This window comes from Plasmodium malariae (genome assembly GCF_900090045.1).
Source record: "Plasmodium malariae genome assembly, contig: PmUG01_00_25, whole genome shotgun sequence".
Lineage (NCBI taxonomy): Eukaryota > Apicomplexa > Aconoidasida > Haemosporida > Plasmodiidae > Plasmodium > Plasmodium malariae.
Window position 1 is genome coordinate 89,043 of NW_021638297.1, and position 17,065 is coordinate 106,107.

At 17.8% G+C, this 17,065-nt stretch overlaps 2 protein-coding genes and 1 pseudogene across 3 annotated transcripts; all 3 read left to right on the top strand.

Moving 5' to 3' along the window:
- Positions 1-5,202: 5,202 nt before the first annotated feature.
- On the top strand, positions 5,203-6,068 carry PmUG01_00047800 (Plasmodium exported protein, unknown function; the record flags this gene model as incomplete). The annotated part of the gene is made up of 2 exons (XM_029003855.1): positions 5,203-5,241; positions 5,412-6,068. The coding sequence occupies 2 exons, from the start codon at positions 5,203-5,205 to the stop codon at positions 6,066-6,068; spliced, it is 696 nt and encodes a 231-aa protein (XP_028859015.1).
- A 3,706-nt stretch (positions 6,069-9,774) lies between these two features.
- PmUG01_00047900 lies at positions 9,775-10,713 on the top strand (annotated as a pseudogene). Its single transcript has 2 exons — positions 9,775-9,870; positions 10,000-10,713. Coding segments are annotated over exons 1-2 (810 nt in total).
- A 4,637-nt stretch (positions 10,714-15,350) lies between these two features.
- On the top strand, positions 15,351-16,169 carry PmUG01_00048000 (Plasmodium exported protein, unknown function; the record flags this gene model as incomplete). The annotated part of the gene is made up of 2 exons (XM_029003866.1): positions 15,351-15,440; positions 15,567-16,169. 2 exons carry the CDS (start codon positions 15,351-15,353, stop codon positions 16,167-16,169), a joined length of 693 nt encoding a protein of 230 aa, XP_028859016.1.
- Positions 16,170-17,065: the final 896 nt, after the last annotated feature.

Here is a 17,065-nt window from a genome sequence, read left to right on the forward strand (position 1 = left end):
TTATGCAAGAATTATGGAAGCTTCATAAAAATTTTTCCTTAAATATTCAGAGATATATTCTAATAAATTGATTAAATATATGTTATATATTTTATTCAATATTTCTGAATTTAATAAATATATTAATATACCTTTTTGAAAATATTAATAAATGTCATTTTGCAGTTAAAAATAAAAAAGTTAATGCATTATTTTAAATGATTTATGGTACAAGAATCAGTAAATAATATTACAGAACATTTTAAAAGGTCCACCAATAGAATAGGTAATTCTATTATAATTTAAATATATTATTACTAATATTAATTGTTTATTTGAAATAAGTAGTTAAGAGTTGGGGAATAATGAATAAACTAAAAAAATATATATATATATATTAATAATAAATTGCTGTACATAATTAATTCATCTACGTAATTGTGTTATTTAATTCATCCTTAATATATCTATTATATTAGGAAAATATTGTTTTTATTTATTTGTAACTTTTTAATTTATTGTAGTATAATTTTTTGGTTTTTTAATCTCTCCTTTCTTTTCCTTTTAATCCGTTATATTGTATCCTATTTCTTTAAAATAGATTTTGATAAATAATTATATATGCGTAAAACGTACGTAAAAACAATTTATCCTTTTTTGATATATTATATATTTAAATTCTTGTATTCAAATATGTTATATATATTATAAGAATACAATATAAATACCATATAATAGTGGGTACGTACCCATTAGCATAAAACAAAAAATGATTTTTTTAAATGTTTAAAACAATATTAAAATAACTTAACTTTAATTACATTAAAATATTTATATGATCATATATTTATTTTTCTTTCCCTTTTTTTTTATTGTTTTATAAATATATGAATATTTTTCTTTTTATATTTATAATATATATATGAATATTATTTTTATAACTGTTTATTAAATATATGAATATTTTTTTTTTGTTTTTTCTGTTGTTGCATTTCTCATTATTTTGTTTTAATATATAATGAAATTTACTTGCGTTACTGAAATTTATTAATGCGATTAAAAGTAGTAAAAAATTAATAAATAATCATATGAGTAATTGAATATTAGTTCATAGTACCATGAAAATACTATTAAATTTTTGATTTTAAAAAATAATATTTATCATTAATATAGATATGATTAATATATGAATATTTCATACTAAATGAACCAAATAGAACTGAAATATATATATTTAAAAATTACTACAGGATGCAGCAAAAAAAATGTGTATTATTAATTCTAATTAACTTATTTAATTTCTTTAAAAAGGAAATTATAATTTTTTCTTTTTTAATAAGCACAAAGGAACAATTTAGTATTTGTGATATATGTTATTATAAAAAGGAACTTACGTATTTAAATTTATAGTTCATAATATTTATTACTAATGTTTATAATAATCTTCATTTTACAAGAGTGGAGGAAAACTTAAAGTAATGACGTATATTAGAAAACTAATAAATATATATTTTATCTTATAAATATGTTTTAATTTTATGAGTATTTTATTAGTTATTCTAATAAATATATAGTAACATAATAGTATAATGGGAATTTGACATTATATTTGATTTCACTATTAATGAATTAAATTGTATTTATTTACATTAACTTATTGCATAACGTGACAATATTTTTCATTTTTAATTAATATAATTTAATCGTTATACTAAAACAATGGATGAGTCTTTAATTCATTTAATACCAAATTCTATGATTATAGCATTGATGTTTCAAAATACGTGTTCCATAAGTTTTTCCATAACATACTTATTATTCATAAAACTACGTTTTCTATTATGTAAGTTTATGCATATATTAAGTAATAAAATATTTTTATTATTACAAAGTTTTTGTTAATCTAATGGTAATTCTGTTTATCCTTTACATCTGCTGATATCATTACCATTATTCAATTATTGAGTGTTCCTTTCTTTTACATTCCCATTTATAGATATTATATTAGTTTTCCTTTCATAAGAATTTCTACGTATTCCAAATATATGTGTGTTTAACAATAATATTAAAGTTGGACATCAAATTAAAATTAACTCTTCTTATATTTTCTGTGTGTCAACTTTTCAGTTAATAATTTTGCATAAAATTCTTGTGTTTTAATTTTTTAATTTTTTTTTACTTTATTAAACTAGTTAACTCAAGTCTTTATATTTAAACTTTTAACAGTTCTTTAAGAATCATAGTCACTTATATTCTATTATAATTACAATATTATTATTAAATAAAATTATTCTATAATTTTTATTTTTTTATATTTTTTTAAAATATACTAAAATTAAGTTGCTTATAAATGTTTATTATATGTTCAAACATATTTTCTTTAGAACTTTTTTGAGTTAGAATTTTGTAAAGAATGATATGTTGTATAGAGTCTGCTACTATCAAAATAACTGATATTTTATAAAACTTTTTATCATCTATTTATATTTTTTTATTGGGAACAAAAGTATATGTTTAAATGAATTAAACTAGTATAAAACATATTAACTGTTTATAAATGAAACGGTATTAATATAGAAATTCATTGTTATGATAGATTACAGAAATTTTATAAGATCATTTATATTCTTGAGTATAATAATTTATAGTGTTAAAAAGAAAAAATATATAAAGTAATGCTCTAAGTAGTAAAATTAATATTGGAAATAAAGAGGTAAAGGTATATTTAGTGGAATCGGAAGCTTTTTCTTCTTGTATTAGTAAATAATCTACTGATGTCCTTTTAGGAAGAAAATTACACTGAAATTTAGTAGTTTTACATGACACCATAACATACATAAGAACCTTACACTTTTGTATATGTTTATAAAATTTATAAGTACCATATACTTTTTTCATATTTTACAACTGAGAACAAGAATTTTTTCCATTTTGTACAGAACATTATTTATATGGCTCTTATACAATTAGTTACATATTTATGTATATATAAAAAGGTATTATATATTAATTCAATAGTGTAGATTTTCTAAATATAGCAAAAAAAAAAAACATTTATAAGTTAACTTATAGAAAGGAAAAAATTTTAAACTTTTTTGTTCTTATTCAAAGGAGAAAAAACATAAATTTCTTTATGTAAATTATATTGATAACATAGAAACAATGTTTTATATTCCAAAAAAGGTTCAACATTTGAATGAATATTTTATATTTTTTACATAAAATAATATACAGCTAGTATAAATATGAAAATATTTGAAAATTGAAATATAATATTATTTTATATTTAACATTTTTTATTTTTAATTATTAAGTATTAATAGCGTCATTAATTAAGCATATTTAATATATAACAGGAGAATAATGTAAAGTTTATTAATATATATTTATATAAGAACATAACGCACTTATATATATAATTAATGAGAAAATAGTTAAACATATTCCAAGGAAATTATACTATTTGTGTAAGATGTCTTAATTTAGAAAAAACATTAATAATCATGAGAAATGAATAATAATTTTTTGAAAAAGTGGCACAAAAAAATGTTTACAAACAGTGAATGTTGCTGAAACGAAAAATTCTATTTATAAGAAAATGCTCAGTATTATTTTATTATATAGTATATTTATTTTTCATAATTTATATAATAATTTATATGCGTTGATTTTTATAAAATTTTAAATACATTAAACTATAACATATACAGAAGTATTAAATGAGAGAAAAAAAGTGATATGAAAAAAATGTACGAAAAATGAAAACTAACTAAACAAGCAGTATTAGAAATATCAGGCTGACTGTGATATTTTCTTAAATCAATATAAATACAATAATGTTATTTTCTTCAAAATTCTGCTTTTTTTTTATTTTTAAGATTTTTCTTTAGAAATATAATATTTTAAGGGGGAAAAAACAAGAGTATTCAACGTTAAATTATAGTATTTACTTTGGAATTAATATTTTTTTAACTTATTATTTTTTGTCTCTTATATAATTATAGGTAATATTAATATGTATACGGAGAATAATATTACCCTTAAAGATATTTTTATCAAAATATTATTTAAAATTTATTAAGCTATAATTTCTAAAACATATCAATAATACAATGTATTTGTAAATAAATAAACAAAATATGATTTTTTTTTTCAAAATTTATTAGGATTAAAATTACTAAATCATATATTTTAGAGGGTAATATTATTATTTTTTTTATATGTTATGTACATATAACAGCATGTATATAATATAAATATATTTAATTCGAAATAACTATAATATGATACTATGTTATGCAAGGTTTTTATGCGAATTTCAATTTTAAATATCATTTTTTTTTATTTTTCTTTATTTTGTTAACTGTACTAAAAGAATAAATTTTATTAAAAACAGTATATGTAATAGATGAATTTTAGCATTTCTCGCTTAGCAAATAATGATATAAATAAAGATTAATTAGAAATTGTAATATTCAAATTTACAATAGAAATAAAAAAGCTATATTTTATTTTCCTTCAAAATATTTATTTTTTTTATGTCATGCATTATCCTTTAAATATGATTTTTTATATATATAATAAATAATTAAATGTGCAATTTGTATAATTAACCTAACACAAAATTCGAAAAAATGATTTTTCTTTTGTTTTTATTACTATTATTTTGTTGTTATTATAATTTATATTTTTTTAACAATAGTAATTATTTGTTCGGAAACATAATATTTATCAAAAAGGAGTTATTAGTAGGAACACTCCATTTAAATTGGAAATCGTTTTCTCACTATATATAATATAGTATTATCTACATTTTGTACATTACATATTAATTTTATCTCAATATTTTCAAATATGAATAAACCATATGTATATTTTTTTTATTTTTTTTTTTGAAAAGGGTTAATAAAATAATTATTTAATTATTGTATAATATGAAATTATTAAATTATATATTTTATATATTTATAAATGAATTCAAATAAAGTTATTCTGATGAATAAAAATTTTTTAAAAGATACATTAAGTTTAAAATTTAATAATAAAATATTAGAGTTTTCTAACATTTTATATGTTGTAAAATACATTATTCTTATATATATATTATTAATTTTTTAGGGAAAAAAAATAATAAAAGATATAGTATCCTTGTAATTAAAATAATATTATATTATTATTAATTTTGTTTTAACAAGTTATATTACTATATCAAAAATCTACATCATGAAACAAAGGACTATATTATTCTTTTTTATCAATATTGTGACTTTTATCCTTTTAAATTGGATATATCATTTTAATAATGAAGAGGTATTATATTATTAATTAAAGATAATTTTATTATACAGTTTTTTATTTTATTATTTTTATTACTATTTTTTATTACAAAGGAATTATTTATTTCTTTAAATCATGAATATTTGTCTTTTTAGTGTACCTTTTATAATTATTTGGATCATAATCACAAGGTTTATAGAACATTAGATACTAGAATTTATCGATTACTATTAGAACGTAAAAACAAGAGGTGTTCTAATATTGTATGCATGAAAGGAGATAAATCAAATATTAGAACATATGAAAAAACAGATACGTCTAAAAATAAAAAGGGCACCATAGAAAAAAATAAAAAACCAATTAAAAGTTCATTAAATATTATCTTAGGTTATGGGAAACCTAAGAAGAATAAATATCGTGAAAGCAATGCAGAAAACACATATTTTTATAAAAGTATAATGAGAAAAAATAATTATGTAAAGGAAGTTAGGAAAGCTGCAAATGCTGATTTTAAGTATTTAAGAAAATGTATACAAAGAAAAGGTGATATATTTTTTGCTTTAGTTATCTTCCATGTAATAGTTGGAGTAGCAGCTGCTGCGTTATATGCTATTCTTAAGGGGTTAACTGTAACTGATGCATATTTATTTAAAGTTCTTTCACCATTATTTATATTATGGCTTATAGTTTTAGTATGGCTTTTTCGTATCGAGAGAAAAACAGAAAAATATGAAAAGTTAATACATATAAAAAGTGTTTTACATAATACAGCATATCCTTTTGTTGGCAAAGTAGTCCATTATAAGAACTAATATTTATCATTTCATAATTTGTAAACCAAAATAACAAGCATATCTCTAATACCATATATTTAATGGGTAAATATACAGCTGTCAGGGTTTTTTGATTCTGAAGTGTAAAAAGTTAGACTTTTATATTTTTTCTAAATTTGAATGTTTTAATGTTATTCATATTTTATTTTAAAATATTTTTTTAGTTTAATTATATATTGTAATATATATATTTCTATATATAACAGTAATTTTTAAAAAATATATGTAACTTGATACAAGCATATAAAAGCCCATCATATATAATTTTAATGATATATGTATCAACGTATATTTTTAATTACAAAAAAAATAGTCTGGACTCTTTTTTATGTTATTTTAGTCTTATTTACTATTTTATGAAGTAATTAAAAAATGTATGATTAATCTTTTTAATTATGAATAAATGTATCTTTATTTAGTGTGAAGAAATGTAGTGAATTAATATAATTTTATGGTTATATATTTTTCCTTTAAAATTTTTTTTTTTTTTGCACATAAATAACAAATAAACTATGAGTTGAATCATCCGCATCACAATACATTTTTTTTGTATACTTAAAAGATAAATTTGTTCTATAAGTTCTGAGATTAAATTTAAAAAAAAGTAAAATAATGAAATATAATGAAGTAGATCACATATATAATTTCATATAAAATATATTATAATTAATTTTCATTTATTTTTCCTCTTTTTCTTTTTATTATTATAAAATAATTTGTTTAATCACTAATGTTATTTTTTTATAAGTCGGAAGAAGGAGTAGAATATATATGACATTTCAAATAATAGAAGAAGAAAGATGAAGAACATTTTCGTTTATATTAATAATTTTATTACAATATATTCTCTTATTAAATTATAAAGATTATTATATTTACGTAGAATTATACTTTACAATTCTGGTTGATATTAGTTTCCACTGTTTAATTTAACATAGAATGTCAGTTTTATTTTATTTTTAGTTATATATGCGTGGGTTTTCTTATTAATATTTATATATAAGAAAAGGAATAAGCATTTAATGAATAAAATTCGGTATTTTGCTTTTGCTTGTTCTATTCTTTGTTCTCTGTAGTTAATTGAATTATACCTTTTATAATGGGTGCATTAATTAATTATACTTTATTTTTTTTTTATTATGGTTAAAATAATATTAATTAAATTTAAGTAGACCTACAAACTATAAGAATATGTTAAATAAATTTTGAATATACTAGATTAATTAAAAAGAATTAACATTAATAAATTATTATAGTGAGATAAAAAAAATTGATACTGTAAATGAACATTTCATAAAAATATAAATTTCTTTAATTTCGTGTTTAATTAATTTGTATATGTTTCTGGTGATATATTTTTGCTATTCTATTAGTTGTAATAGTACAATTGAAAAGATATAGTAGCTCTATAGTATTCATTATTGTAAAAAGATTAATTAATGAAACTATAGGAAAATGAAGCCTTATCTGAAAATATATGTAATGTACTATTATATATTTTAAAAAAATACGCTGAAGCAAAAATAGTTTTATTCCCTAAAATTATATAAAATTAATAACATTACTCTTCAGAAGAAGTATAACCAATTATTGTAGAACACATGTTCAAGATTAATGAGTATTATACCTGATATTATATCTAGATGAAGTAAAAAAATTTTAATATATGTGTATATTTAATAATTCTACGCAGTTATGTATTATAAATTTAATCAAGAATAAATTAAATATTTCAAAGTTTAGGGTTCAGTTTACTTCTATGAAATAATGAAAATTTTTTGTGTTATTTAATTTTTAGACGAAATTTTTTGTGGAGGATTATTATTATTTTGGTGAATTTGAAGGTTATTCAAATGAATAACGGGGTTATTATATTCATTATTTTATTATTATATATATATAATTTTGATTTAACATAATTTTATAAAAATATATTTTAATATTTATAATAAAATAATCTAATGACAAAAAAGAACTTTTATTTTTATTTTTTATATAATTAAAAAAATAAATAATTATATATTTTTATAAATATAAAAGAGAAAATGAAAAATGTTCTAAGAAAAAAGCATACGGCATAGAATTATTTAGAAGATGAAGAAATTATTTTATCAATATCTTTGTATTATATATATTTCATATATTTTTGAAATCTATTTTTTAATATAAATATTAGAAGCTTATGTTTTTACCAATTTTTATGTAATAATTCTTGTGTAATTATTTAATATATATGTCTTTGAAATTATAAAATTGTATAAAAGATACTAAAATTTCATCTTTATTAATATTACAGTATTTACATATAATATAGTAAAATAAATTATTATTATGTCAATATTTTCAACTTGATTTATTAATAAAAAAATATATTTTAACTATAATTATTATTTTTCCCTCTTTTTAAATATATTAATTTGTTTTTTTTAATTCAAAACTGATTAAACTTGAAATAATTTATTTTGTTTTTTTGATTGCTAATAATATATTTTCGAATATATAAATTTATTATAATTACAATCTGTATTGTAAATATACAATGAGAAAAATTACTAATTTATATAATAATATCCTTGTTATATGTAGTAACTGTACTATATGAAAATAATAATTATTTATATTTCCTCCTAAAAAAATGTTTTTTATAGTATGTATTAAAATAAAAATATTTTTATTTTTAATTAATTATTTAATAAAAAAAATCAATAAATTATTTACATTACTAAATATTTTTTATGATACTGTTATATATAGTATATATATATATATTCTTTTTGTTTCTGTTATATGAACAAACATATTGGTATAAATGTCATTGATATTATTTTACTGCAAAGAATACATTTACACTAAATACTTTTCTACCACGTTTTTTTTAATTATGTTAATATTATTCTCGATATATGTTTATTTACATTTTTTAAAAGAACAGATGTAGAAGTTAATAATTTATTAATAATCTATTGAATAATAATGAATCATATTAAGATTTACAAATAATTTATAAATTTGTAAAATAAATATACAGAAATATAAATATCGTTACTTATTACTTTAATAAATATACATATTTACTTAGATTTCCATATAAAATATATTTTACTTTATTAATATAGAATGGCTTATAAAAGAACATGTATTTTTTTTTAGACAAATACTAATCTATACTTTATATAATTAAAAATATTTTTCATAATTTCATTTAATTTTTCTGTTAGTTTTACTATCAAAATAATTAATATTGTTTAATTGTAGAAGATAATTCTGCATAAAAATATATAAAATTATAATTTTTTCTTAGGAAGCATGCAAAAGTTCACAAGTACCCTCTGAATATAGCAAGTATATATTTTCTACATGTTATACATTATTTTGTGTGAAAAAAAAAATTTTTATTGCCGAATGAATAATTTTCATATTTTTTTCATCTTATCTAATATTATTCTTTTTCATATTATTTTATTTTATTATTAGTAGTACGTAAAATATCTCTCTATATATATATTATACCAAATCAAATTGTATGTTATATTACGTTAGAAAAATTTAATATAAGTTATGCCTATATAAATTCAATTAATTACTCTTAAAATAAAATAAATCCAAAACAATATAAGTATGTTTTATTGTATGCAGGAACTAAAATATAACTAACATATTTATTAGTTAATATATATTAGCATTAATGAACAGTACAATGAATGAAAATTTTAAGCCCTTTTTTTTTATTAAAATATTAGTATTTACCCTTTTAATTTGGATATATCTTTATAAAAATAATGTAATATTATAATAATATTTCTTATTTTACTTTTTTTTGTGTTCCACTTTTTATTTTTAAAAATTTTATTATCTTAGTATAAATATATAAATACTTGTAAATAATAAATGTTAACATTCTTTTTTTTAGTGTATATGTGGAAAATCTATGGATAAAAAGAATAAACTAGATAGCTATTCAAGTTTAAGAACTAATAGACTACTATCAGAGAGTTCACTGGATGTTATATCTACCGGATATCGATCAGGTGACAAAGGTTATTACAAATTAATGGATGAAAAGGCGGATACATATAAAACTGACAAGGACTCTAAGTCACGAAAGAATAAAATAAAAGAAATTTTATTAAAAGCAGAGGAAAGGAATAACTTATTTAAGAAAAGGAAATATTCTTCGTTTAATATATTAGATTTATTTCTTGAAAAGGATATATTCAACGAATTAGATTCCGTAGATAAATTTAATAATAATAAGAAAATTGATATACAGACTGCAAGATTAATGAAGCGAAGGAAGACATCTTTAGGGTATATTCGGATTTTTTTAATTCTTTTGATAATTTTCATATTTTTTTGTTTGTCATATGTTTTTGTTTGTTTATGTTGTGGCAAATTGATTTAAGGGTATAAAGGTAGCTCATAAAGGAACACTTTTATATTAATTCCAACATTATCAGCAATTTATGTGCTTTTAGTATTTATGAATCTTTCATTTTTATCAGGTATTCATTATACTTCTAATAAGACTGAAAATTTTAAAATAAAAAATGGAGGTAGTTTAAATATATGTAATAATATTTTTAATTCTACTAATAAGAAAGACATTCAATATGGAATAAAATGATGATAGTATCCTTAAAAATAATATATAAATAAGAGATGTGCATACAAAATTTTTATATTAACACATACATATATATAACTATTTGATATTAAATATAAAAATACTTTTTTTAATCCTTAGTGATTTTCATTGTTGTATTTTTAAAATCTGCTATATAGAGAATTGATTTAATGTAATTTGATATTTTGCCATAATATATTTGTGTATATATATATTTTTGTTCAATGATATATATATATATATACATATATTTTGTATAAAATTCATTTATAAGTGCGCATATAGCATTATCTCATTAATTTAATAGGGTATTTCGTGTTGTTAATAGCAAAACATGGATGTAATTTGTTTTCAACTTTCTTATTTTTTTAGTCCAAAATGATTAATCGGTGAATTAATTAAAAAGAAGTATTACTTTCTTTGAATTAATTGTAAACGTTTTTTGATGTATTCTATATAATAAAAATAGTGCATATATTTTTTGCTTTTTGTAAAAAGTAATTTTAAATAAATTGTATAGTAGATATCATGATAAATGTATTACAATGAAATTTTACCATAAACATACATTAAATATATTTTAAAATTTTTCAGTGTTTTAAATATGAAAATATAAATAAGTAATAAAAAACAATTGTTTACAAAATGAATCATTTGTTCATTATTGTCTTTGAGGAATACATATTCTTGTAAATAAATTGTACTAGGTACATTTATTGTAGTTTTTACAAGAAACGGGTTGTTAATTTAATTTTATAAGAATAACCAAAATATTTGTTATAAAGTACTGTTATAGATATATATCATACTATAAGTTTTCCTTTTTGGTTAACGTTAAATATTTCAATATTTTATTAAATTATTTAATTATATATATACATTGTTTTGCAAAATATTATATATAAAAAGTTCTGTTTGTGAAAGAACCAATTTAATAATACATAGCACATTTTTATCAAGGATTAATATCCGTGAGCATGGTTTCTACATATATTCATTTTTAATGGCATAAATTTTTTATAATACATAATATATTATAAATTTTTGTTTTTTTTTCCTTTTACTGTATATGTTGAATTTATTTATATAATGAAATTTATAATGTAAAATACATAAATAGAGACAAATATATACTTTTTATAATTATATTTAAATTATCTATTTTTATAAAGGCTTTTGATATATAATTTAAAATTTTTTTTCAAAATTTAGCAAGTAGTATATTTTCATTTTGTAACATGGTAATATAACATGTTCAATTGGATATCACAATTTTTAATAATTTAGAAATGTATAAATTAATATAAGTTTTTAAATAATTGAAATATATAGAACATTTTAAATTAATTTTGACATATTTGAACAAATACCATTCTCTACATCACAGGTAAATATTGTATAACTGAAAGTCTTTATATAGACTAATTTTATATATATATATATATATATATTTTGGGCGGAGGTGGAAATATTGAATATATGTTATTTCAAGTTTATTGAAATATTTTTAAGTGTATTAAACATAATTTAAGTAATATAATAATGTTAATGATGGTAACGTTTATGAATAATTTAAAGTCTGCTCCTATATGATTTAAAATACTCTCATTGTTATATAAGGTAAACAATAAAAAATATATATATGAGGTATGCACCCTTTTTTATTATCTAAAGTGCACTGAGATAATCCATAATAGTTCTACATTAAATTAAAATACTTTTCCAATTTATAGTAATGTTACATTATGCACTTTAAAAAATTGTTTATATAATAAAGACAAAAAAAAAAAATATTTGGAAATAAAATAAAGAATGAAAAAATAATAAAAAAAAAAAAAATTATATGAATTAGTATATTAATACTAAGATAAACAGAATTTTTATAACAAATCAATTTAATGACATTAATTTATATCTGAGAAATGGCAGTGTATTAAATTTTGTATTTTAACTTGTAACTATGGGAATATTATATATGCAAAAAAAATTTGAGAAAATTAACTGCATAAAATTACTGAATTGTGGTTTAATACAAGTTGATTTTAGAACATATCCAATATGTACCTTAATTTTTATGGAAAGAAAATCATATCTTATTTTATAAACTAAGTAGTTGTATAAATTTTCCGTTTTAAATTTATTTATAGATATGTGTTTATATAAAGAATGTCACATAAGGAATTAGATTAATATTATTTATATAGGGGAATGTTATGATGTACATGATATATCTTAATATTCAATGTTGCTCATAATATATATATTACTAAATGAATGTTTTATTCTACATAAATATAGAATCAATACTTATATATAAAAACTGTATAATAAAGTATAATATAATTTAATAATAATATTTTAATAAATGATGTTTTGTAAGGAATTAACAATTTTATGGAAACTTGATGTAAATTATAAGAATAGAATTTAATTATTCTAATATTATTAATATTTAAGCATTATGTCACATAAGTACAAATAAACATATATAAATGGTGAATATTATCAATGATATATGTACGTAATAATTATCATTGAAAAATATATAAATGATAACGGGTCATATATAAATGAAAAATAAATTATTATTAATAAAATAGGAATACATGTCTATAAGGATATACAATTAAATGGTTAATTACGTTATATAATTTTGCATGTATGAATTTCTAGAAATATTAGTAACAGTTTAATTAAAATATATAATAAGCTGTATCAGAGATTTTAAAATGATACTAAAAACTGAATAATTTAAGTAATAGAATTTATGTGGAGTATATTTAATAGATTTATATTATCACTTAAAAAAAAGTTTCTGTGAAAAAAATTATTACTATAGTTTAATATGGTTTTGATCATATAACAAATTAAAAAAAATATCATAAAAATATAAAGATATTACTAACAAAATATTTGCACTTAATATTATAATATATTTACAGGTAAATATATAAATGTTATTGGATTAATATTTATATATATATAATAAATCAAATTAACATATGATTTAGGTGAGTAACATGAAAAATATTAATTATACTTAAAAATAAAATGTTCCATAAAAGCCTACTTCATTTTATGAAAATATAAAATATTCATAGCGAGATAATTAAAATTATTGACATATGAGTCTATTAAAAATATGGATATCAAAAATTATTAAATAGGCATCCATTAAAATGAAACAATAACTTTATATATAAAGTAATGGAATAAAAATATAATTATGCTAATTTTTGTGAAATTATTTCCTTTAATTCAAAAATTGTGTTATATTTAATAATTTTATTTATTTTTTTAATTTATTATTAATATTTTTTTTATTTTGCAAAAAATAACACGAAATATGTTTTATATGATTAGAATAACCTCTTATACAAATAATAATTTTATTATTGTTGAATACTGCGTTGTAAACAAAACATAATAAAGATATTAAAGTATATATTATATTTGATGCTAATTATAATTTTTATATAAAGCACTTTATTTGGGTTTATTTTATATTACATTTTATTTTTTAAACATATGCCATATATAATATAGGTTGTAAATTCGTAAAAAAAAAAAACATATGTATGTTGTAAAAAATTCATAAGCAAAATTAATGAATGCATAATTTTCACAACATTTATATTTATTCTAATACATTATATAAGAAATATATGATCCATAATATTTATTTTTAAATATATTTCAATACAACTCTTCCTGTAATTATTATTATCTTATACAGTATATATTTAACAATTTTATTTATTGTTTGTTTTGGTTTTCATGCATAATAATTTTTTCACATATAAAAAAATATGAAAAAATATGAACTTATGAATTTATTATTTAAGAATTATAATATATATTTAAAAATATACGATTTGTATATTATTGTATATTTATGATACAAAAATATAAAACGTTCATGTGGATCATAGTTTTAAAATATAAAAATTACTATAAATTATAATATAAACTAAAATTATAAGATTTTGAGGTTCAATATATTTTTTTTTTTAATTTTTTTTAGTTATAATAAATACTGTATAATTTATTTGATGGAAATATTATTCTCTGAAGTATTCATTTTATCAATTACTTTATAAATAAAAAAAATAATTATAAGAATTAATTTTTTTAAAATATATTCTGTATTTCTTGGAATATTGATAATAAGAATAAATAAATTAAATAAGTAATTATAGTGATAATAAATGATAGAGTATATACTACCTACATTTTATACTTTGTATATTTCAAATAAATCTCCATATTTTAAAAAATTTAGGTACAATTTTTTTTTTTTAAATGATTTATTTAGCATTAATAATTACACCACTAAGAAATAATTTATAAATTTTGATTTATCATGAATATTATATAATTATATTATTGTAGTTAAAATTGTGCTTTTATAAATAAAATTAAGATAAAAAATTTATAATGCTTTTTAATTATTATATTTCTTTGTTTCTATTGTAAAAAGCATTATATTTTTGAATTTTATTGGATTTTTATAAGAAAATAATAAAAAAATAATTAGAAAATTAAGCAAATATTTTAAGTATCTTTTGTAATTATCAGGAAATTATATTGTTATATACTATTTTCTTGTTGAATATATTGCACTTTTATTGATCTATATGATGGAACAAAAAAATAAGTCATTCTCTATTATAAAAACTTCTATTTTTATCGTTTTATCTTGGATATGTTATTTTTACAGTGATTTGGTATAACAGTATTTTCTAAGGAAATATGTATTTTTTATTTTGTCCTCATTTTATTTTTATTAATATTATATCTTATAATGAAATTATTTATTTTTTTAAGTAGTAAATATTTATTTTTTTTTTTAGAGTTCGTTAAGTAAGTTTGTAGGAGTGTACAAACTTATGAGAAAATTAGATTTAAGCAGTGGTAGATTGCTAGAAGAATGTAGTCAATATAAGGACTTAAATGCTGCAAACTTAAGAGAAATGATACATGAAAACAATGAGAACGAAGAAAAAATTATAACAAACTATGATAAATGGGACAAAAGAACAAATAAAAAATTAAGTAAAAGTTCGTTATATAAGGAGGAATTTAATAAACAATATATAAGACAAAGAATATTGAAATATAGAGGAAAATACTTAACTCTATTTGAAAGAAAGTTATTCAAACATCTAGATTATATAGATTTTATTAAAAAAAAACCGTCAATTAGTAATAAGTCTTGTATAAAGATATTACTTAAAGAGTACGGATTACTATTTTTTTTACCTGCTATATTGCTCTCCTGGGGTTCAATGATAGATATAGCGAATTATCTAAAATTGAGTTCAGAATTAGCTAATGAATATGAAATATTATTTTCTGTTATAATCTCTATATTTCTTACCGTATTCGCGGTAGGAGTTATTTATATCCTTGTAAAAATTAGAAAACACAGAAAAATTATGAAGAGGAAACGATAAAATGAGTAATAAGTAATAATTTTATTTCTGTACAGTACTATTATTTATAAAGTAATAATTGTAATATATATTTAGTCATATAATAAACATATTTCTTTATTTTCATTATTGAAATTGCATATACTTGGAAATCCTTATAGAAGACATTAAAAAATTATGTTCAATATTTTAGTGAGAATTTAAATATTTTATTTTTTTTTCAGATTATAAATTAATATGTTTTTTTATCTAAAGTAAGTGTTATGGATTAATATATATATTTGTGCATTTAAATAGATTCTTTTAAGGTACATATATTTGTGTGTTAAAATTAATATATAAGAGTACAGTTAAGATATATTTATTGAAAAATTTAATTTATATTTTAAGTAAAAAATAACTGTTTCAATTTTTCATATCGCTATATTCCAAAACTATTATTTGTTAAATTAATTTTTGTTAGATCATTATTCTTATGAAAATAAAATTAAATGCGTTTTGTTTTGTACATATAGAAAAGAAGTAAAAGTTTTTTACTGAATATATAGATATATTTACATAAAGAAAAACTTAATATATTTTAAACAAAATAAATTTTAAGAAATATTTGTTATAAAATATATTTATTGTAAAATTCTCTTCAGCGGATATTTAGTTTATTTTGCACTATGTAAAATGGAATGTATATTTATATATTATAATATTTTTATTAAATGCAAGTTATTTATAAATGTTTTATATTATAAGAATTTTTTGTAATAACAATAAAACGAAGATCCAAATCCTATTATTATGTTATTATTGTTACTAGTTTTAGTTGTATTTTTGTATAACATTAACCGAATGAATATATATTATATAAACAGTTTATAAATAAGCATACCTTATACAATTTTTCTGTTATATATTAATGAAAA